The 22307-nt window shown below is 40.1% G+C and overlaps 2 protein-coding genes across 2 annotated transcripts in view; both read left to right on the plus strand.

The window, feature by feature from the left end:
- LOC122999435 (NLR family CARD domain-containing protein 3-like) overlaps window positions 1-22307 on the plus strand; it is a 98571-nt gene that overhangs the window by 36448 nt on the left and 39816 nt on the right. The window lies entirely within an intron of this gene.
- Window positions 1-22307, plus strand: part of LOC122999432 (NLR family CARD domain-containing protein 3-like) — a 69277-nt gene that overhangs the window by 27667 nt on the left and 19303 nt on the right. Inside the window, exon 5 of the mRNA XM_044376360.1 lies at window positions 8710-8883. Coding sequence (XP_044232295.1) covers window positions 8710-8883 — 174 coding nt within the window. The remainder of the gene's footprint in view (window positions 1-8709; window positions 8884-22307) is intronic.

Raw genomic sequence — 22307 nt, forward strand, 5'->3', positions numbered from 1 at the left:
TTCTTGTAAATAATCTAACAATCTGAATTGTTTAACTCTTCAGTTAGGAAGGTAGCTGTGGAAGACTCTGAATCTTGATTGAGGTTTATGGGGACAGTAGTGATAGTTGAAGCAGGATCAGACACCATTTACTATGACATGGCCCAGATCAGGACAGATGCCAAATAGTCCAGGAGAAGCTGCAGACAGGCATCAATGAGCCTCACACCACCAGGATGGTGAGTCTGCAGCAGCAGGAAGCAACTAAACTAGCAGCTGTATGTGAATCTGAGCAGGAAGCTCAAGTTCACCGACACAAAACTACACAACAACACAACAACTCCTCCAAATTAAACAACCAGATCTGTGGTTTGATCATGTGACTCCAGAACGACACATAGCAGCGTTTTCTAATCTGGCGTCTCTATCAGCAGTAATCAGCAGGACGACATCATCTGTCTGTGTTTTATAAAACCGTCACACATCACTGTTAAACTATAATGATGTTTTATGGTTCAGGTCTGTTTCAGGTTCAGGTTTCATAGCAGGAGATCATGTTTGAGCAGACTGTGTCCTGGGAAGATCAGATCCAGATGCATCTGCAGTCTCTAAGCTAGTTAGCTATGCTAACAATACCAGTTTGTTGTAGCTGTCATCCAACAAAACACACAATCTTCAGGATCAACACTGTAATTACATCAGTCTGCTGATCAGAGGTCAGACTGTAAAGTGTTTGAGATTAACTCTCATAAGAGTACTACTATAACTTTCTTCTTGTCAACAAATCTCATGTTTGGATCCAAACCAACAACTGATCTACTAACAAGTATTGTGTTTGTATCAAAGCCTGATATATCTTATTCCTCTGTACCGTAGACCTCTGTTGTTGTCCAAAAATGATTAAAACCACGTCATTGAGCCACATCGCTGCACTGTTCCTTCATCATGAAGAGACTGCTTACCGTAACTTGTTTAGAAACAGCTCCAAAGACTGATAACAGGCATGAGATATTAAACCTCACGACAGGACTGCCTAGTACGGCAGGCGCCACTGAGCATGTGCAGGAACGTGGTTCCATTTACAGCTTCACTCTGCATAAGAGATTTGTTGACAATAAGAAATATGGATCCTTCAAGTGATCACACCAGAGCAATTCCTTTCTCTGATGAAGGACATGGGATACAGTTAAGAGCTGCAGCAATAATAACAGACATTGTACGTAGAATATTTACAACAGAAGAAGTATGATGTCTTTGTTATTAATGTATTGAGCTCATCACATTCATTGTTGGAGAAGAATTATATTGAATATTTGCATTCATCATTTCTCTGTTTCCATCAGGATCCATCAGCAGAGACCAGATTCTCCTGAACACAGCTGTGTGTCCATGAAGAGTAACCGGTCTAGGGGTCGACTGATTGAATTCAATGATGGACATAATTCTGCTGATCGGAGGTAAGAATGTAAAATGTTTGTGTTTGTTATTCTCCATCTCTAATGAGAAGAGATGTTGTGTCTTTGTCGTGATCACTTCATGATCTTCACTATTGATTCTTTTTTAATGATTAGTCTCGTGTTTGCAGATCTCAGTACAAATAACAAAACCAGAGTTAAACCCACAAACAGCTGGATGCTGGTTTGAGAGAGTGTAAAACATTTAAACTGTAGTGAAAACTGAGTTATTTACTACAGTTTTTCACAAATCTCAGCTTCCATCCATCATCTATATCTTTACATGTTCTCAGGAGCAGGAGCCTGTTCCAGCTCAAATCTCAACACATTTAAAACACATTCTGTCACATATAAACACATTTCAGTACACAAATAAAATCTGGGAACAAATTCACAAATCTTAGTCCATAATTCAATATGTGAGTTTATTCAGTGTTAATGTTTTGATTTTATTTCATCACATTCTCAGCTGGGACTAAAGTGTTTGGAGGAACAACAGAACTTCACTCTTTTCTTACACATTTTACATCTGGTCTCTGGTTGTTAATATTGACCATCCGATATGAATCCTGCCTTTTGGGGTTGATGATGTTCATATAAAAAACTCTTCTTGATAAAGTTTTCCTAAGATCATCATTATTCACACTCAAAGCTCTGTGTGTGTTGTATTGAAGAACAAAGAGGAATCACGGACCAGACTCTGCTGGACTCAGTCAGGCATCTGTCAAGAAGCTCAAGTTGATGTCTGAACCTACTGAGTTCAACGATGAATCTGCTGATCAGAGGTCAGAATATAAAATCTTTGTGTCATGAACTCATTCATCACGTCTCATTCTTTTCTCTGTAGTCTTAAAAACATTAACTATATCACCACATTATCAGATCTCAGTATGTTTTAAGATTGATATGATAATTATGACTGATTGTCTGACTGGATTGTTAGTTCTCATATAAATGAGGGACAAAACTCAGAAAATAAGACCAAACTTGTAATAAACTAGATTTATCCTCAATGCACAAACTACAGAGGTCCCCAGGGGTCAGTTGGTAGAAAAAGAATATTGATGTGGAAATCTGCACGAACAGACTGAACCGAGGGAACAGACTGGCAAACTGTTCCTGTTTAATGTTAAACCTGTTCTGACCATCCTGCTCTCTGTGATCACCTCAACTGTGTTTTAACGAAGCTGAACTCACGATACAGTTGTTCTCATCTGCATATGTGCAACATATTTACATGTTTCTGTTGTAGAGAATGAAATTCTATTGCAGTTTGATTATATTATCCCAGAAAAACTTAATCAAGAAGTAATGACTCAAAAATAGTTCCACAATGAAAGTTGTGTTGCTATCCGGGATGTTACCTGGATGTTCCAGCAATGTCAAAGTATGTCGTTACCATCATCAACGGGACTATTTAACTATTCTGCTAATGTTTCTGTATACAGTGTACATTCTGCTATATGCTGAGATTAACAACTTAATATGATCTACTTTCTAAAATGGTCCAGCTGACGTCCTGTCTGACCCGGACGTCTGTTATACGTTTTAAAAACATGTTACTTTCAAGATAATCTTGATGTGGTTAAGTTCTGGTTAGGTTTAGGGAAAGATGATGGTTTGGGTTAAAATTATCACTTTGTTAAGAATAGAGAAACATGTGGTGGGTTAAAGTTACTACTTCCTTAAAGTTAGACCACCTTCATCATCATGGTTACAATCATAACCACAGGTTTAAGGTTTGGGGACCATCATAGTTATGGTCTCCTGTGGCAAAGTCCTCTGTTGGGTTAAAGCCTCCACCCAGCCTCCTCCTCTGAATGAGGAAATCTGTCCACATATATAAACATCGCCTGAACTGCACCACTGCCCCACCTCACAGTTACTATGACCACTAGATGGGAGCTGTCACTCAAACTAACTACAGGTTGTTTTTGGTGACTGACATTAAGACCTATGATGTTGTTTTTCTTGGTTTCCACCAACATCACTGAGGCCTGATGGCCTGCTATCAAAGGCCTCATAGCAGGAGATCATACTTGAGCAGACTGTGTCCTGGGAAGATCAGATCGAGATGCATCTGCAGTTTCTAAGCTAGTTAGCATGGATGGATCTACTGGGGTGGCATTCGCATGTTTTCAAAAATATATACATGAAAAGTTTTGGCTGGTTGGAAATTTTTAAGAGCGAAACTCTGATGTCCATGTGCAAGTGAACGCAGCAAGAGATGACTCCTATCAGAGCCATTTATGCTGCTGCTAGCCGTCCCTGCAGCGGGCAGCAGCTCCTGCAGCTTCCTGTGCAGCTTCTTCCAGTCCTGGCTGCGCACAACAACTACTGACTTAATTTTCTGCTAAATGTGTGTGTCGGGTGGCCAACATCCACTAGTAGAAATAATTTAAAGAAGGCTTGCATTACCATAATTAATAATCACTTGAATCTTATGAACCCAGCTGTGAGTCCATGGAGATTGACTGGTCTATGGGTCGACCTGATACCTTGAAACATGGACATCAGTCTGCTGATCAGAGGTAAGAATGTAAAATGTTTGTGTCTGTTATTATCCAACCGTTCTATGAATAAATTTGATTGAATGTGGAGATTTATTCTTGACCTTAGTGACTAATATTGCTTTTACACACAATGTCATAAATACAAACACACACACTCCTCGTACATACGCTTCTCAAAAACGGTACAAAGTCTTTACAGAGATAAATGATGAGAGGTAAGACAGAACAGCCGAGTGTTTTATGTGGATCCACTGTGATAGAACACAACACCTTTAACACTGATGTCATTATTTATTCTGAGACTTCATCTTTTCTTCACAGAGTTCATCAGCAGAGCTCAGAGGTTCTCAGTGGTCAGTCTGTCCAGCAGCATCAAACACACCTGGACTCTGTATTTATGGTGTGTAAATGTAAAGCACAGCTACTACTGCTAACTACAACAACCACAGACCTAATACTAAACTACCATTCTGGTCCTAACAGTCTCCATGCTGCACTCTGTAGACCAGCAGGTTTTCAGTCTGTCACAGATGATCTGATGTTGACTTCTACCAGTTAAATTTACATTTTATTCTGTTCCAGCTGCTGGAGGAGAACATCATCAGTTTTGTGAAGAACGAGCTGAAGAAGATCCAGACGGTTCTGAGTCCAGATTACCCAGAATGCTTAGGGAGTCAGAGGGAGGATGAGGAGGTGTTGGATGGTGAGGATGAAGAGCAGAGGAGGAGCAGCAAAGAGGCATTTCTGAAGATCACACTGCACTTCCTGAGGAGAATGAAGCAGGAGGAGCTGGCTGACCGTCTGCAGAGCAGTAAGAGAATTTTAACAGATTTAACATGATGGAGAGGAAATGGAGGCAACATGGGAGAGGTTTATATTTCAAACTCTGCTGTTAGTATGATGCACACATCTGCATCAGATCTATGAATTCTTCTGAGCTGAAAACAGTCAGAAACTGTTTGTCCTCAACTGATGAGCTGAATATATTTTGTTGGATCTGGTAGGAGTGCATTTTGTTATTAGTAATAATTCATAATTATCATGGATAATTATGAATTATGAAATCAATAGATTATTATTAATAATTAATAATACAGGGACACCACTGTCAGATCTGTGAGGAGCATGGTTGGTTATTAGCAATAATGAATAATTATCAGAGATAATTACTTTTACAAAAAATTAATGAAATTATTAATATGAATTGATAATTACAGGGAGAAGAGAAAAACGGGACCAATAACCAAATAATAATAATGAGGGAGTCTCAAAAAGTTCACCTAGAATGTAAATATCTGAGGGATATCAACATTGACAGGAGAACAAAGGGTTGAATTCGAGCTCTGACTCCTTCAATCAGCCACTTTTCACAATACATAAGCACAATAAGGACAAAAGAACTTCTCTATAAAGATATAACAGTGTTTATTAAACAATAGCAGACTTAAAGTTAGCAGATGCTTTTATCAATAAATAACTATCCTAAGTTTAGTTCTACCTAAGCAAACATACAGCTATGTACAGTGAGAACACATGCGTGTGTGTGTGTGTGTGTGTGTGTGAGAGAGTATGGGAGTGTAGATGGGTATGTGTGTGCCTCTGTGTGTGTTGGCAAGATGGCAACTGTGATCTCGTGAGACGACGTCATGCAATCTTAAAGACAGCGGACGTGAAGTCACGCAAGAACCAAATAGCGGGAGTGACCCGTGTGTCTTGGCTAGAACAATAGCTAGATGGTGGTTGACGTCTTTAACTCACCCAATCCTGTGTCAGACACACCTGTCCCATGTTATCTGACCGTCAGATGTGTAAGAAGATGTGTGTGTAGGTTAGTAACAAGAGGGAGGAAAGAGGACGGAAGCAACCGTGAGGGGGAGAGAAGCGGTTCCTTTGACCACAGAGAGCGAGCGTATGGACGGCAGTCTGTAACGCACATTGTCTGGTTTCTGATCAACAAAGCTTTCTCACTCACGGTGGCACAAACACAGCAGTAGTCCCGATCAGGACAAACACATAACAGTCTAGCGTGGTGAACACAACTAAACAGCTAAACAGACAGAAAACTTCTAATACTCCCAGAGTAAAGTTGAACAAAGGGACTCAGCAATCCATCAATTCACACAACAAAATGAGCAATAAAGCTTAAAAAGCTAAAAGCTAACAACAGCACTGAAGCTGATAATAATTGGTCACTTTAGAAAGTCAGCAGGGTGTGTGTTTCAGTCTGTCTTTCGGTCCAGTTCAGTTCCTCTGCTCAGATGCTGCACTCTGTTGGTGGATTTCACGACAAGCTGATCCTCAGCAGCCTGGTGGTAGAAAACAGCGGGGTCGACTCAGTTGGTAGATGGCGGGGCGTAGGAAAAGAAATCCTTTTCTTTCTTCTGCAGACAGTGAGAGTGTTGTGTTGCAGCAGCCGCAGTCTCCCTCAGATCCGTTGATTGTGTTCAGTTGAACACGGGTAGAAGTTTCAGCTTGTCCAGGGAGGAGAGAAACTTCCAGTCGGTTTCTGGGTGTACTCAGTACTTAAAGGGTGGTGATGTCACGGCTGTGCTGACATGACTTCCTCTGGTTTCGTAACGTCTCTGCCAATGAGAGATGAGTTTCCAGTTTAACATCTAGGTGTGAACTGAGCAGTGCATGTTGGGAAATGGAGTCCAAAATTCACTCCTATTGTTTCAATGGGTGCCCTCTCTGGTTATCAGGCTTTGATATCAGGCTTTCTTTGTTACTCCTTTGTCTCATTTATATGGAGTATAAAGCCCAACAGATTTCATAGTGGAGGAAAATATAAACATCTGCAGTTTAATGTTTACATTCTACCAATTTACTGTAGAAATATCTGATCGATTTCATTTGTTGTTTGTTCATTCAGGAGACTGTCAATATAAACTAAAGTCTAACCTGAAGGAGAAGTTCCAGTGTGTGTTTGAGGGGATTGCTAAAGCAGGAAACCCAACTCTTCTGAATCAGATCTATACAGAACTCTACATCACAGAGGGAGGGACTGCAGAGGTCAATAATGAACATGAGGTCAGACAGATTGAAACAGCATCCAGGAAACCAGACAGACCAGAAACAATGATCAGACAAGAAGACATCTTTAAAGCCTCACCTGGGAGAGATGAACCAATCAGAACAGTGATGACAAAGGGAGTGGCTGGCATTGGGAAAACAGTCTTAACACAGAAGTTCACTCTGGACTGGGCTGAAGACAAAGCCAATCAGGACATACACTTCACATTTCCATTCACTTTCAGAGAGCTGAATGTGCTGAAAGAGAAAAAGTACAGCTTGGTGGAACTTGTTCATCACTTCTTTACTGAAACCAAAGAAGCAGGAATCTGCAGGTTTGAAGAGTTCCAGGTTGTGTTCATCTTTGATGGTCTGGATGAGTGTCGACTTCCTCTGGACTTCCACAACAATGAGATCCTGACTGATGTTACAGAGTCCACCTCAGTGGATGTGCTGCTGACAAACCTCATCAGGGGGAAACTGCTTCCCTCTGCTCGCCTCTGGATAACCACACGACCTGCAGCAGCCAATCAGATCCCTCCTGAGTGTGTCGGCATGGTGACAGAGGTCAGAGGGTTCACTGACCCACAGAAGGAGGAGTACTTCAGGAAGAGATTCAGAGATAAGGTGCAGGCCAGCACTATCATCTCCCACATCAAGGCATCACGAAGTCTCCACATCATGTGCCACATGCCAGTCTTCTGCTGGATCACTGCTACAGTTCTGGAGGAAGTGTTGAAAAGCAGAGAGGGAAGAGAGCTGCCCAAGACCCTGACTGAGATGTACATCCACTTCCTGGTGGTTCAGTCCAAACTGAAGAACGTCAAGTATGATGGAGGAGCTGAGACAGATCCACACTGGAGTCCAGAGAGCAGGAAGATGATTGAGTCTCTGGGAAAACTGGCTTTTGAGCAGCTGCAGAAAGGCAACCTGATCTTCTGTGAATCAGACCTGACAGAGTGTGGCATCGATATCAGAGCAGCCTCAGTGCACTCAGGAGTGTTCACACAGGTCTTTAAAGAGGAGAGAGGGCTGTACCAGGACAAGGTGTTCTGCTTCGTCCATCTGAGCATTCAGGAGTTTCTGGCTGCTCTTCATGTCCATCTGACATTCATCAACTCTGGAGTCAATCTGCTGGCAGAACAACAAACAACATCCTGGTGGTCTGAAGTCATGGAAGAAAATCCTGAACCAACACATTTCTACCAGAGTGCTGTGAATGAGGCCTTAAAGAGTCCAAATGGACACCTGGACTTGTTCCTCCGCTTCCTCCTGGGTCTTTCACTGCAGACCAATCAGACTCTCCTACAAGGTCTGCTGACACAGACAGGAAGTAGCTCCCTGACCAATCAGGAAACAGTTGAGTACATCAAGAAGAAGATCAGTGAGAATCTGTCTGCAGAGAGAAGCATCAATCTGTTCCACTGTCTGAATGAACTGAATGATTGTTCTCTAGTGGAGGAGATCCAACAGTACCTGAGATCAGGAAGTCTCTCCACGTATAAACTGTCTCCTGCTCAGTGGTCAGCTCTGGTCTTCATCTTACTGTCATCAGAAAAAGATCTGAACATGTTTGACCTGAAGAAATACTGTGCTTCAGAGGAGGCTCTTCTGAGGCTGCTGCCAGTGGTCAAAGCTTCAAATAATGCTCTGTAGGTGGACGTTATTAATGTGAAGAATAATGTCAGATATGTTTAATTTTTATAAATGACAAATAATTATGTTTGTGTTAATCAATAATTCTTCTCTAGGCTGAGTGGCTGTAACCTGTCAGAGAGAAGCTGTGTAGCCCTGTCCTCAGTTCTCAGCTCTCAGTCCTCTAGTCTGAGAGAGCTGAATCTGAGTAACAACAACTTGCAAAATTCAGGAGTCAAGCTGCTGTCTGCTGGACTGGAGAGTCCACACTGCAAACTGGAAACTCTCAGGTCAGGATTGAGATGTATATTAAACAGTTCATCCTGCTTTAGGTTCATAGTAGTGAAGGTGATCAACATCTGTAGGATCTTCCTTCTAACATGATATTCTAAAACACTGAGCTAACTTTATTTTCTGAATTCCAGTCTGTCAGGATGTCTGATCACAGAGGAAGGCTGTGCTTCTCTGGTCTCAGCTCTGAGCTCCAACCCCTCCCATCTGAGAGAGCTGGATGTGAGCTACAATCATCCAGGAAAGTCAGGAGAAAAACTTCTGTCTGCTGGACTGGAGGATCCACACTGGAGACTGGACACTCTCAGGTATGGAAAGATGAGTTGCAGCCTGTTTCTGTGTCACTCTGACAAACTGAGGAACACTGCTTCATGTTGAACAGCAGTTAGGACTCATGTTGGATAGAAAATCATTTTGACTGTGTTTCTTCCTCCAGGTTGGACCCTGGTGGAGAGCAGTGGTTAAAACCTGGTCTGAAGAAGTGTAAGTGTGGATTTAATTTGATTCATGACAGCTAAACAGCACACAGTCAGTTCCTCTTTAAATACAAAGTTGGTCTTTGTGGTATTTATTCATTTAAAATTTAATTACTGTCATCAAACTTTATAGAAATGAACAACAGATCAAAACTTAAACAGAGAATAAATCCATCAGGTGTGTCAGATGATAAACTGCTGCTGAGTTGTTTCTTCTTCTCTTCATCAGATTTCTGTGAACTCACACTGGACACAAACACAGTAAACAGAAACCTCAAACTGTCTGACAACAACAGGAAGGTTTCCCATGTGGGAGAGTATCAGTCATATCCTGATCATCCAGACAGATTTGACTGCTACTATCAGCTGCTGTGTAGCAATGGTCTGACTGGTCGCTGTTACTGGGAGGTCGAGTGGAGAGGAAGAGTTCATATATCAGTGACTTACAGAGGAATCAGGAGGGAAGGAGGCAGTCATGACTGTCATTTTGGATGGAACAATCAGTCCTGGAGTCTGATCTGCTCTGATGGTGGTTACTCTGTCATTCACAATAGCAGAGTAACATCCATCTCCTCCTCCTCTGTCTCTAACAGAGTAGCAGTGTATGTGGACTGTCCTGCTGGCACTCTGTCCTTCTACAGAGTCTCCTCTGACACACTGATCCACCTCCACACCTTCAACACCACATTCACTCAGCCTCTGTGTGCTGGGTTTGGGTTTGATTTTGGGCCTGGTTCTTCAGTGTCTCTGTGTCGTCTGTCTGAGGAAGAGTCTCCTCCTGTGTAGACAAACAGTCACACTGCTGACTGAAGACAGCTGCTGAAATCACTGTTCACTCTGTTCACCAGTGAACAACAGAAACTGGAAGTGACAGCAGCTTCCTGTGTTTAAATGTTGATGGTGGACAAGGTTTCACTCTGGTTTCATTTGGATCACTGACTGTGCTTTAATGTCAGAATATTGTTTGTATTAGAAGTAGTGAAATGATCTCCTCTGGGCTGAATTTATGTGTAAAAACTGTGTTGACTCTGATTGACTTCAGTAAAGTTTTCTTGGAGCAGCATCTAGTAGCTGTTAGTGGCTGTTAGTTATTCCATTTTATCAGGATCTTAAAGTGAAGTTTTTCCTGAAAATGTCCAGCAGACATCCCAGTCTGTTTGACATCAGCTCAGTTTGTGTTAAATCATGAACATCAACGTATGTTTCTATCTGATGTAATGTGTCTGACATGTATGTATATAATAACATGTATGGGTTGCTTTCCTTTAGTTTTTCTTGCCTCTGCAGGTGATGTAAATATTGTCTTGTAAGCTCATGTTTGCTGGGCAGCTTTGGCTGTTTTACACTTGAATAAAAATATTCATTCACTACTTATTCAGAGAACATCACTTGTTTTTTACATGGATGTGTAATGTTATACTACTTCTACTTCTACTACACTACTTGTGTTTTTCTCTCATTAGAACATTTATGACAGAATGAATTCAACAAACATGATCTTTACAGATGTTACATATATTTCTCACATTGTGATGTTTTACAGTCCTTCTTTATTTGACATTGTTGTTTTTAATCATTAATTAATGTTTAAGATAAAATGAACAAAGAGAGAAATAAAAAGAGTCTGTCAGACGTCCAATACGTTTTCTCAGGAAACAGGACTGAGTTCACCTGTACTGAAACATCTGGCCCAAGTTTCCTGTGTGTTGGTTAGTTTGTGGTGATTTGATGAAACACAGCTGTGTTTGGGAAGTCGCACCATGTGAGCAAAATATAACCTATAAAAATAATCAGAGCTCTTGCTGCTTTATATCCTTTTTAAATGTGGCCGAATCATTAAACATTTAAAGATCACAGAAATACAATTATTAATTAGAAAATTTTACAATATTTTTTTACTTTGAATTTTACAATTTATAATTTAAAAGCAAAGTAATTAACTCATTATACTGCAATTACAATTAATCATGTTCAAAGTCTTTAATTTAGTTTCTAATAATTAAAGTTCCACTTTCCTCTATTTTAGAAACCAGTGATGGAGACATATCCACGGCCACCAGGGCCCCAATTCATCAATATTCATATTTATTTAAACATGTTTCATTTTCAATAGAATTATAACAGGAAGTTTAGATTTTACAGTTAAAATATTCAAATATGTCACTAACATCATGCAAGTGATAATAATAACTTTATTTACAACATGTTTATTTACAATAAGTACAACATGTATAAAGAAATTATTTACAAAAATGTATTTTCCACATTTTCTTTATTATTCATTCTGTTATAGTTTGAACATGAAGTTAAAATAGTTCAGTTTTAGTATATTAATAGAATAGTGATATATGTATTAATAGTGTATAAATGTCCACACAGACAAATAATAATGTATTTTAACTGTTTTACATTAAGACATATTGTTACAGATTTATTGATCAGATAAGTGTGTGTGTGTGTGTGTGTGTGTGTGTGTGTGTGTGTGTGTGTGTGTGTGGCTCCAGGCTGATGATGAAGATGATGATGATGATGGTGGTGATGATGATGATGATGATGATGATGATGATGATGATGATGATGATGATGTGGTGCAGGTGATCAATCAGAGCTGGAGATTGATCCAGGAGGACATCAGCAGGGTCAGAATCATTGATCATTGATCAGATATCAGATATCCAGTAATCACAGACACGTCAGGTCTCACATTAATGAGTTTACCAACAATCACAGCTGGAAATCATGTTGCTATATGTGACCATATGTGATGTTTACAATGTGATGTTACTGTAGTGCAGAGAAATATTAATATTATAGAAACACCATAGAATATTATATTATAGAGTAATATTGTAGAATGATTACAGATATGTTATATAAATACAATGGAAAAGGAAAGTAGGCTGCTGTAAAGTCCAATAAAACAATAAAAACCTAAATCCTTTTTATTCATTGTTAATTGTACTTTGGTCATAAGAACTCAGCTGCCCATCATAAATTAAAGTTTATTAATCCAACATGTTATATCCTGTATATTCATATCATTAATAATAATTATAATGATCTTTATATCTGTTTTCTAAACAAAGTTCATGTGCTTTAATAAAGTTAATAATATTAGTGCAGCAGCTGTTCAGGCTGATTGATGCTTCAACACATAGAAACATGAATCCAGTTGATTGAGGTGTGAATGAGTTTAAACAGCAACAACATGAAAGAAACTAACAGTCTATTAAACACAGATGTTCACAACTGTAACAGTGAATCTTTTCTCATTTCAAGTAGAATGAAGCTGCATTTAAAATAAAATACATAACTTTTGATAAAATGTGCATCCTAAAATAAAGTGTATTGATCATATCAGGCTCTGAGATGGTTTATTTTCTGTGGCTTCAGTTGGGATCATTTGATATATTTGCTCCAAAGATTTGTTTTTATATGAGACAAACTGGTTTTGAGCTGCTGTGGGAAGCAGCCTGAGAGTCTGACTGTTGTTGATTAAAAAGCTGTTCTCACTGTCTAGTTTTCATGTTTTACACTGCAGACCACTGATTGGTCATTTATCTCATTCACAAGCTTCCTGTTCCAGAGAAATCTTTCCCTCGTTCTCTCTCCTCACTGTCTCTCTCTCAACTTACCTGACTCACCTACTATAAACTGTAATATTCTCTCCTCTAATATCTCTGATGGTCACATGACTCCTCTCATATTAATCATGCAGCTCTTTGCTTTATTTAACTTCACGTCAAAGTGTTTCCTCTTTATTTGTGTCACAGTGCAGCTGCTCTGATGGATTCATGTTTTCTAATAGTTTCAGTTCCTCTAATAGAACTACTGACACTGATAAACGTGTCTGCTGCTTTATGATTCTTCTTTTCACTCTTTGGGAACATTTCTGTGAATGAAACGGAGCAGAACAGGTCGTCTTATACGGACATTTAGGATGAAATCTCAGGAAGGTTCAGCTGCTCATTGAACAGGTGACGTTCATGAAACCAGAGATTCACAAAGAGTTTAACAGAGTTTGTTGGAACAAACCTCACAGAGAAAAACATCAGAGAGGTTGAGGAGAAGAAAATGTTCTTACATGAGATCTGATATGAAGAGTTTCAGGACTCTTCCTCCATATTATCATCAACTGTGTTCCTACAATCATCAATCGCACAATTATTCAGTCTAAATAAGTGTAAACTCAGACCTGCTGTCTGTCAAACATCTCAGCTACAGTTTGGTTTCATTGACAGAGGTTCAGTCCTGTAGACGCTCTGCCGTCTCATATTTTATCTGTAAAAGGTTTGTTTCTCCATATTATCTCATATTATCCTTTATAAACTGCCCTCTAGTAATTATAATCTCATCATTTTAACTTTAATGACTTTGTGTTCTTGTATATGTAGATGTCTGCTACTGTGCACAATCTTATCTTTAGTTTTCTCTCTTTCATCCTTTGAATGTTCTTTCTCCTTTTCTAACGGAGTAACGTCTGCCTCAGAGACCCTGTTTCAGCCCCGATGATGGTTTCTCCTCTTCATCACATTATGCTCTTGTTTCTGTCTTTATCACTTTGTATCTTTTGCATTTGTGTAAACAAATAAAAATCTGAATCAAATCTAAAGTGTGAATCTGAAAAGTGTCTACAGATCAGTGCAGAACAGTAAAAGTGTGACAGAAATAAAACTCTTGATTTCAGTCAGTTTCCTCTGTAAACATCAGGAGGTGAAACACCTGAAGTCATGATCCACCTCACCTGGATTAATGAGTGTGTGTGTGTCTACAACATGTTCTTTCAGTCATGTGACCTGAACGTCATCTGGACGAACATCTGATTGTTTATCTCAATATGCTAATGAGGTGGGCAGAGCTGTTGTTAATGATCATGTCTCAGGTGATTATATGTGTATTAATACTAATGACGACCGTTCATTTGACTGAAATCTGCACATGTACGAACAAATCTTCATCAGTGACTCTTTAAAGTGAACTGACAGTGAATCATCGTCATCATCACTGACTGAATCAGTAGATATTGATCTGTGTTTGTTTCCTCGTTAAAGGTCAAGGTCACTTTTAACGTCTTCCTCAGCAGAAACTCTCAGAAACATCATGATGTGATAAATAAGTCAGCTGAGCTTAGTTTTGTTCTGTTCTGAACTGAACCAGAGCTGCAAATAAGCATCATTTTATCAATTAATAGATCAATAATTCTCTTTTCAAAATGTCAGAAAATAGTGAAAATGTCCAAAACCCCAAAATGTTCAGATTACTGTCATGTATGATGAAGAAAAGCAGTAAATCATCACGTGAGAAGCTGAAACCAGCAGATTGTTGCTTTAAAATGACATAAAGTTAATTTTGTGTCGATGGACTAATTGATTAATGATCGCAGCTCTAAACTGAAGGTGACAGTTTGAAGTGAAGACAGAATCAGCTGGACGTCGGGACATTTGAACGGTGATGCGTTCACTTAGCTCAGGAAAAAACAGTGACAAACAACATTCAGTGATCATCAATCTTTGAAGTGAACAAGTGATTCCTGATTTCCACTTTTATTTTCAAGCTTTGATTCTTCTGCAGATTATTGAAGAGTTTCAATTTACATCTGAGAAGCTGAAACCAGACAAGATTTAACATTTCTGCTTGATCAATAACAGTTTTCTGTCAGACTAATAACATGGACGGCAGGTTTCAGGTCATGTGAGCAGCTCTTCTTCATCATCTTCATAATAATCTGAGCTGCAGATGTTGAACGTGTCTCTGATCAATAAAAACAGAAATATAAACGTCACTCAGCTGCTCTGTTTCAGTTTGTCTGCACGTCTCTGATCTGGTGAATTTTTTTTTTTTTGTCAGGAATTTTTCAAAGTGTTAGTTATTGTAATACTCAGTTCGACCACAAGAGGGCACAAGTTCACCACTACCATGTTCTAAATAGGACTGAAAGCATTCAAGTTTTCTTCCAGGTGATTTTAATTTCGCAACACTAAACACAGGGCACTTAAATTGTGTGTTATCAAGTTATGTAACATTACTCTTTCTTTTGGCCAGAAAAAACCCCACACAATATTTGTAACTTGTGTTTTAAACACTGTTCTTGTTGATAAGGCACACACACTCACATTCAACAACGACAGACTACATGCAACCACAAGATCTACACTGTACTGCACACATACATGAAGGGAGAGATGCAGAGAAAAGATGGTTCAAAGAAGGTTGTCTGAGAGAAAAGCTAACGTTAAGTTACATGTTTTGGAATAAACACAGATGTTCTGTTTCAGTGACTTTGCCTGAACAAACAAAACCAAAGCAAACGGATGAATCTTCATGTTTCTCTTTCAGTGATTCAGGTTCCGATTCTTTGCTTGACGTTCCTGACTCACATCCACACGTGTCACTCGCCAAACACAGGAAAGGAAACTGGCAAGATTTGGGTCCATGGGTGAGGCAATGTGTTAGTGCACAAATGTGGGAGTTAACATCTGATCCTTATGTTCAGTATAATCCTGTTTTGAAGGTTTATCGACAAAAATACACCTCTGTTGTTCACACACTCAGATCTGTTCAACTGATACCAGACACACAACACGCATCTGCATATATGCATGACACCTGTGACGTCACAATCAGCCCAGCCCTACAGGACGTCCCGAAGACTCTGTGGCCTCAAGGCAAACATGATGTTGGTCTAATTAGGGGAATGCAGCCAACAACAAAGATGTGTTGAGAGAAAGTTTGAGCTCATTAAAACTATCACCAGGAAGTGCACTGTTGCAATATGAAGATGATTTAATGAATCTGTGCTCCAACTCAAGCTCAGTGTGAAAAAGACACGATTACACTGTTGAAACATTTGGGTAAAGAAGGTCATAAAGCTAGCTTGTCAAAATTGCAATTTGTACAACAACAAAGTGACATTTTTGGGTCATGTGATCACATCTGAGGGCAAATCCTGCTGCATCAGCACATGATGATATGAAGAACACATGAGGAAATAAATGAGATGAAAACAAAGATTAAACTAAAGAAGGAGATAAATCTGCACAGCTTCCAGCTGCTGCCAGCAACTGGATCAGAACCTTAGAGAGCTGATCAAGTCCTGACAAATGTGTCAATGATTCTTTACATGATTAAAATTAATTATTTCATTTTTGAACAATATTTAATAAATATTCTCTAACACTTTTAAAACCACTGCTAGTCTGATTTCATGACACTAAATGTGTAATGGCAATTTTCATTTTTCGATGTCCTTTCTTTTCCTGTTTTTCCGGTTTGCCATTACTACACAGGTAGGTTAAGTTAGGAGTGATCTTACGCAGATTCAAGAACAGATTTTCCAGTCCGTTGGCTGCCGTTTAGTTTGTTGTTTTATTGAAGTCTTTGTACATGACATGAACATACCGGGTTTCTATCCTGCCAGCTGTAGTGTGCGTCTGTTCCCGATCTGTGAAGAACTGTATGTGCCCCACCTGCCTGTGCCTCCCGTTTCCTGTCACCTATGCCCCTAAATATACAACCCTGTGCATCTCATGACCGCCACCCTGTGTCCAAAATAATTCTGCAAGTTATAACTAAACAAATGACATGCCAACAATCAACATAAATGGCTCCTACATACCGGCCCCTAATTGTTTTAAGTATATAACAAAACAATTACCAATAAATAATAAAAAAGGTGCCATATCCATTATACATTACATATACAATTTTCAAAAAATGCATGTACTATGTGTTGGCATTAATCTTCTTTACTGATTCTTCAATCTTCTTTTTTTTTCTTCTTTTTTTCTTGCCGTTTAGGTCTCGGCTTCTTGGAGCAGACATATCTTTGTTATTGGTCTTTCCAAGATGCTGCTCTTTGTCTGAAGTCGAACTGTGCGCACAAGTCCTTGTGCATCTGGTTTAGTTTCCAGTATTCTGCCCATTAGCCATGAGCCTCGTGGTGCAGTAGAATCAACCACCACAACAATGTCACCTGGAGCAAAGCTTCTTTTTACCTTTGACCACCGTTGTCGTTCTTGGATAAGAGGTAAGTATTCCTGTGTCCACCGTTTCCAAAAGAGATCTGCCATGTATTGCACTTGTCTCCATCTGCATTTGATGTACAAGTCTTCTTTTACAAAGAGTCCAGGTGGTAGTATTGGCTTAGACTTCAACAGAAGAAGATGGTTTGGTGTGAGTGCTTCCAGATCCATTGGATCATTAGCAGAGATTGCAGATTCCAAGTGAGGTTTTGGCCATTCTCTGTCTGGCTTACAGAGAAAATCTGGTCCCTGGATCCATCTTTTGCAGCTCAAGCAGCGGTCTGCTGTTAGTCCCCTAGAGGCTTCATCTGCAGGATTTTCCTTTGTGTTAACATATCTCCATTGTGATACATCAGTAGCATCCCTTATAAAAGAGGTCCTGTTTGCTACAAATGTTTGGAAGCGTTTGGTTTCATTGTTGATGTATTTAAGCACCGTTGTGCTATCGGTCCAGAAGATGGATTTGTCCAGTTGAAGCTGTAATTCCTTTCGCAGCATTGTGTCAACTTTGACAGCTAGGACTGCAGCTGTGAGCTCCATTCGGGGAATCGTTATTTGTTTCAATGGTGCCACTCTGGATTTTCCTATTATGAATGCAACATGCGCTTCTCTGTTATAGTTTTCCAGTCTTATATATGAGGCAGTACCATAGCCACTTTCACTGGCGTCTGAAAAGTGGTGTAGCTGTGCAAATCTGATTTGACCAAAGCTTGTGGGCTTCATGCACTGGTTTACTTTAAACTCTGCCATCTTGTTAAGGTCTGCTATGTTTTCATCCCATCCAAGTTTTTTCTTACAGAGCTCCTGCATAATCAGTTTGGCTGGCAGAGTAAATGGTGCTACAAATCCTAAAGGATCGTATATAGAGCTGACTACGGACAAGATGCCACGTCTGGTGTATGGTCGTTCCTGTGCAGCAATTTTGAACTTGAAGACATCTGTTTCAACACACCAGTGCAATCCCAGGGCTCTTTCCATTGGCAGATTGTCTTTGTCCAAGTCCAACTCCTTAGTCTCTTTGGTTCGGTTTTCTTGGGGAATGGATGCCAATACAGCACGGCTGTTGCTGATCCACTTTGACAGCATGAATCCTCCCATTTTGCAGAGAGCAGTCAGGTCTCTTACCATTTGAACTGCTTCCTGTTCCGAAGGCAGGGATTTCAAACAATCATCTACATAGAAGTTGTTCATTACTGTGTTTGTCACCTCTGATGGAAAGTGACCTTTGTTGTCATCAGCAGTCTTCCTTTATGCAAAGTTTGCACAACTTGGTGACGACACGGCTCCAAAGAGATGTACTTTCATTCGGTATTCAACAAGATCTTGCTGCACATCACCATCGGGCCACCACAGGAATCGCAGATAGTCAACATGCTTTTCTGATACTCTGACTTGATGAAACATTGCTTTGATGTCAGCCATCAAAGCAACCGGCTCTTGTCTGAATCTGATGAGAACTCCAATGAGTGAGTTGGTAAGGTCTGGACCCTGCAGCAATTGGCAGTTAAGTGATGTTCCTTTAAAGACTGCACCACAGTCAAACACTACCCTTAAGGTTCCTTTCTTTGAGTGATACACTCCGTGATGTGGGATGTACCAGAGTTCTCCATCGCTTCGATTCAGCTGGTCGACTGGTACCATTTCAGCATAACCATTAACAATCATTTCTGTGAGGAAAGATGTATATTCATCATGAAATTTTTTATTCTTGGCAAACTTGCATTTCAGGCTCTGGATGCGCTGCACTGCAATGCAACGGTTATTTGGCATGCTGGGCTTTTCTTGTGTGAAAGGTAAGTCTAGGCAGTAGTGTCCATCTGTCACTTTTGCTGAGCGATTCACAATGTCCAAGAGTTTTACATCTTCCCTAGACATTTCCTCTGTTTCCTTGCTGGTTCCTTCACTGAAGTCATGATTGTACTGTTTGACCAGTAGCTCCTCCAAGTTTACAATGGATATTCGATTGACAGCAGCAGCAGGGCAGCCATTTTCATCCCTTATGCTTTTGTCTCCTCTCAGGGGACCATAGATGACCCACCCCAGTAGGGTCCTCACAGCATATGGTCCATCCCCTTGGCTGTTGACCAGCTCCCAAGGTTCCAATACCTTTGAAGCATTTGTCCCGATGAGTAGGTCAATGCCAGAGTCTATTTCATGAATCTTGATATCCTTCAAGTAAGGCCATTGTGTCAGATCCCTCTCTGGGAATGTTGAGCTGGGAAACAGGCATGGTTTTATGTGTGAACACATCAGATATTTGAATGAAATAGTCTTTGTCCAGACTAGATATTTCCAAACCTGAGATATGATGACTGGTCACAGGCTTCACTTGGTTCATGGTACGTAAAAGAATATTGGTCCTTTGCCCTGTTATGTTCAGCCTTCTCATCAAGCTTTCTGTGCAAAAGGTAGATGTACTTCCATGATCCAAAAATGCATATGTTTGCAACACTGTGTCCCCCTTTTGGCTCTTTACTTGTACTGGTACAATGGAAAAGGTACAGTTTTCATCACCGGCCCCAATATGCCCACATGTATGAGGTGAGAGAACAGCATTACTCCCAGTTGCTTTTTCACTCTGTTCTGTATGTTCTGTTTTTTTTTCTTTGTCCTTTTGTTCAATGTGAAGTATTTCAGGATGATTTTGGTTGCACACATCACAAGTCAAACGACTCTTGCAGTCTTTGCTCATGTGTCCTATTTTTAAACATCCAAAACAGACTCCCTTCTCCTTTAAGAAGTCTATTTTTTCTCTGTGCATCTTCTTCCTGATCTGTGGACACCGCCCCAATGTGTGACCACTCTTGTTGCAGAACAAACAAGAACTTTGAGAATTGGTAGTAGATACGTTTCCTTTCATTCCATTTGTTGTCAAATTTTCTTGTACTGATGTTTTTACAGGTGTTACAGCTGTTGCAAAACTGCTTCCTCTAGGTCTTGACTTTTCTCTTGTTTTAGTAGAGCCTTTGACAGTTGCAGCTGGCTTAGCATCCTGAATGTTTCCAAAAAGTGGATCTGATAGTATTTTCACTTGTCTCTCTATGAAGTCTACCAGGTCAGAAAATCTAGCTCGGTGTCCACGCTGCTCCTGTAACTGACATGCTCTACTTCTCCACTTGTCTCTGAGCCTGTAAGGCAGTTTCAGAAGGATGGTCTTCATATTGGAAGCAACATTCATTTCCTCCATATAGGTGAGATGTTCCATTGCAGTGCAACAACCTCTAAGGAACAGTGAGAATGCTTGCAATGCTTCCACATCCTCTGATTTGATCACTGACCAGGCAAATGCTTTGTCCATATATGCAGTGGCAATCTTATGTTCGTTACCAAAATGTTCTTTGAGCAGATCTTTTGCTCTTTGATAGCCCTGGGCTGGGGGCAGATGTTGACAGCTGCGGACTAAGTCTTTTGGATGCCCTCTTGTATATTGCTCTAGGAAATGCAAGCAGTCACTGTAGTCATCACACTTTTTTTCCACTCCTCTCTCAAATGCCCTGCTGAAAACTTCGTACTGTAAAGGATCACCATCATAAACAGGAATGACTCTTGGTGGTAAAGTAGAAGAGAGACTTTGTTGAGCCAGGAGAGCAGTGATGTCATTTTGCCTCTGTATTAGGTTACACATATCACCTTGATTGCCATCATTCAATACAGGGGGTGTAGTGCGAACATACCCCTGCATACGACTCTGTACATTTTGCCTTTGAGGAGAATATTGTATTAGATGGGTTGTATCATGAGGTCGAACAGATGGTCCGTGAGCTGTTTCCTTTGGTCTAACAACCTGTTGCTGGGAAGAAGAGTTAGTTTCAATCAACACATTCTGTCTTTGCTGCACTTGATCTGGTAAATATTCATTTGCGTGTGGATTTAATTTAGCTGATGTTTCATTTTGAGCAGTTCCTTTTCTCAAATAAGAGTTCATCCCATAAGAAACTCTAGAGCTGCTTCTTGATCCCAGAGCCTCAAGTATGTTGATTTTTGCATTGGTTGCTGCCAGTTCAGTTTCTAGTTCCAGTTGCTCTTTCTTTCTTTTCAATTGTTCTTCTTGTGCCTCAAGCTCATGTTTTTTCTTCAAGGCAGCAACACGTTCCATGAGAGCAGCCTTTTCTGCCTGAGCTTTAATGCAAGCAGAGGATGTTGAAGATGCACGTGATGAAGAACTGGATTTGTGCTTTGATTTAGGTTTTGAGGCATTTGAAACGCTGTCATCAGGTCCAATGTCATCTGAATTTACTACACTTTGTAGTATGACACTTTCAGCAATGGAGTGTGCAATTTGCTGTCCAGCCTCAGGTAACCACACCTTTACATCTTGTATAAACCCTTTAAAGATTTCCATTTTTCGTTGAAACCACTGATTTTGCTTTTCAAGTTCATCTTCAGGCAGTGGTAAATTCACCAGTGATTCATGGTTTTCCTTGGCTTCATCACAGAGCTTGATTAATTGAAACAAATTAGATTGTACTTCTCTCACATTTTCCTTTGATTTCATGAGCTCTTTCAGCATTTCCATCAACTTGTTAGCTTGTTTACATTTCCTGTTTCTTGTCCTCTGACAATTTGCAATGAACAATTCCAAGCCTTTGGCAGTGTGTTTGATCACTCTTTTTTCCTTTTCAACATCGTCATCTTGTGACTGAGCATCAGACTTAACAACAGACATATTTGTTCACTGTCCCTTTAAGACTTGTTGACGAAAGCTGTATGCTGCCGGCACAAGGTTTCAAACAGCTGATCGATGTGCGATCGTAGCTTTCAGTCTTCAGTCGACCAACTCCATTATAATAGCCGTCTTCCAATACGGCTTTGCATATAGCTTCTCCAATAAAGCTTAATGCTTGCATGTACTCACTCAGTTTGCGGTTTTCAATCACCGTCAGGTAAGCGCAGGTGACGAAGATGTCCACCTGGTTTGGTAATGGC

The sequence above is a fragment of the Thunnus albacares genome, chromosome 16 (assembly GCF_914725855.1).
Source record: "Thunnus albacares chromosome 16, fThuAlb1.1, whole genome shotgun sequence".
Classification (NCBI taxonomy): Eukaryota; Metazoa; Chordata; class Actinopteri; order Scombriformes; family Scombridae; genus Thunnus; species Thunnus albacares.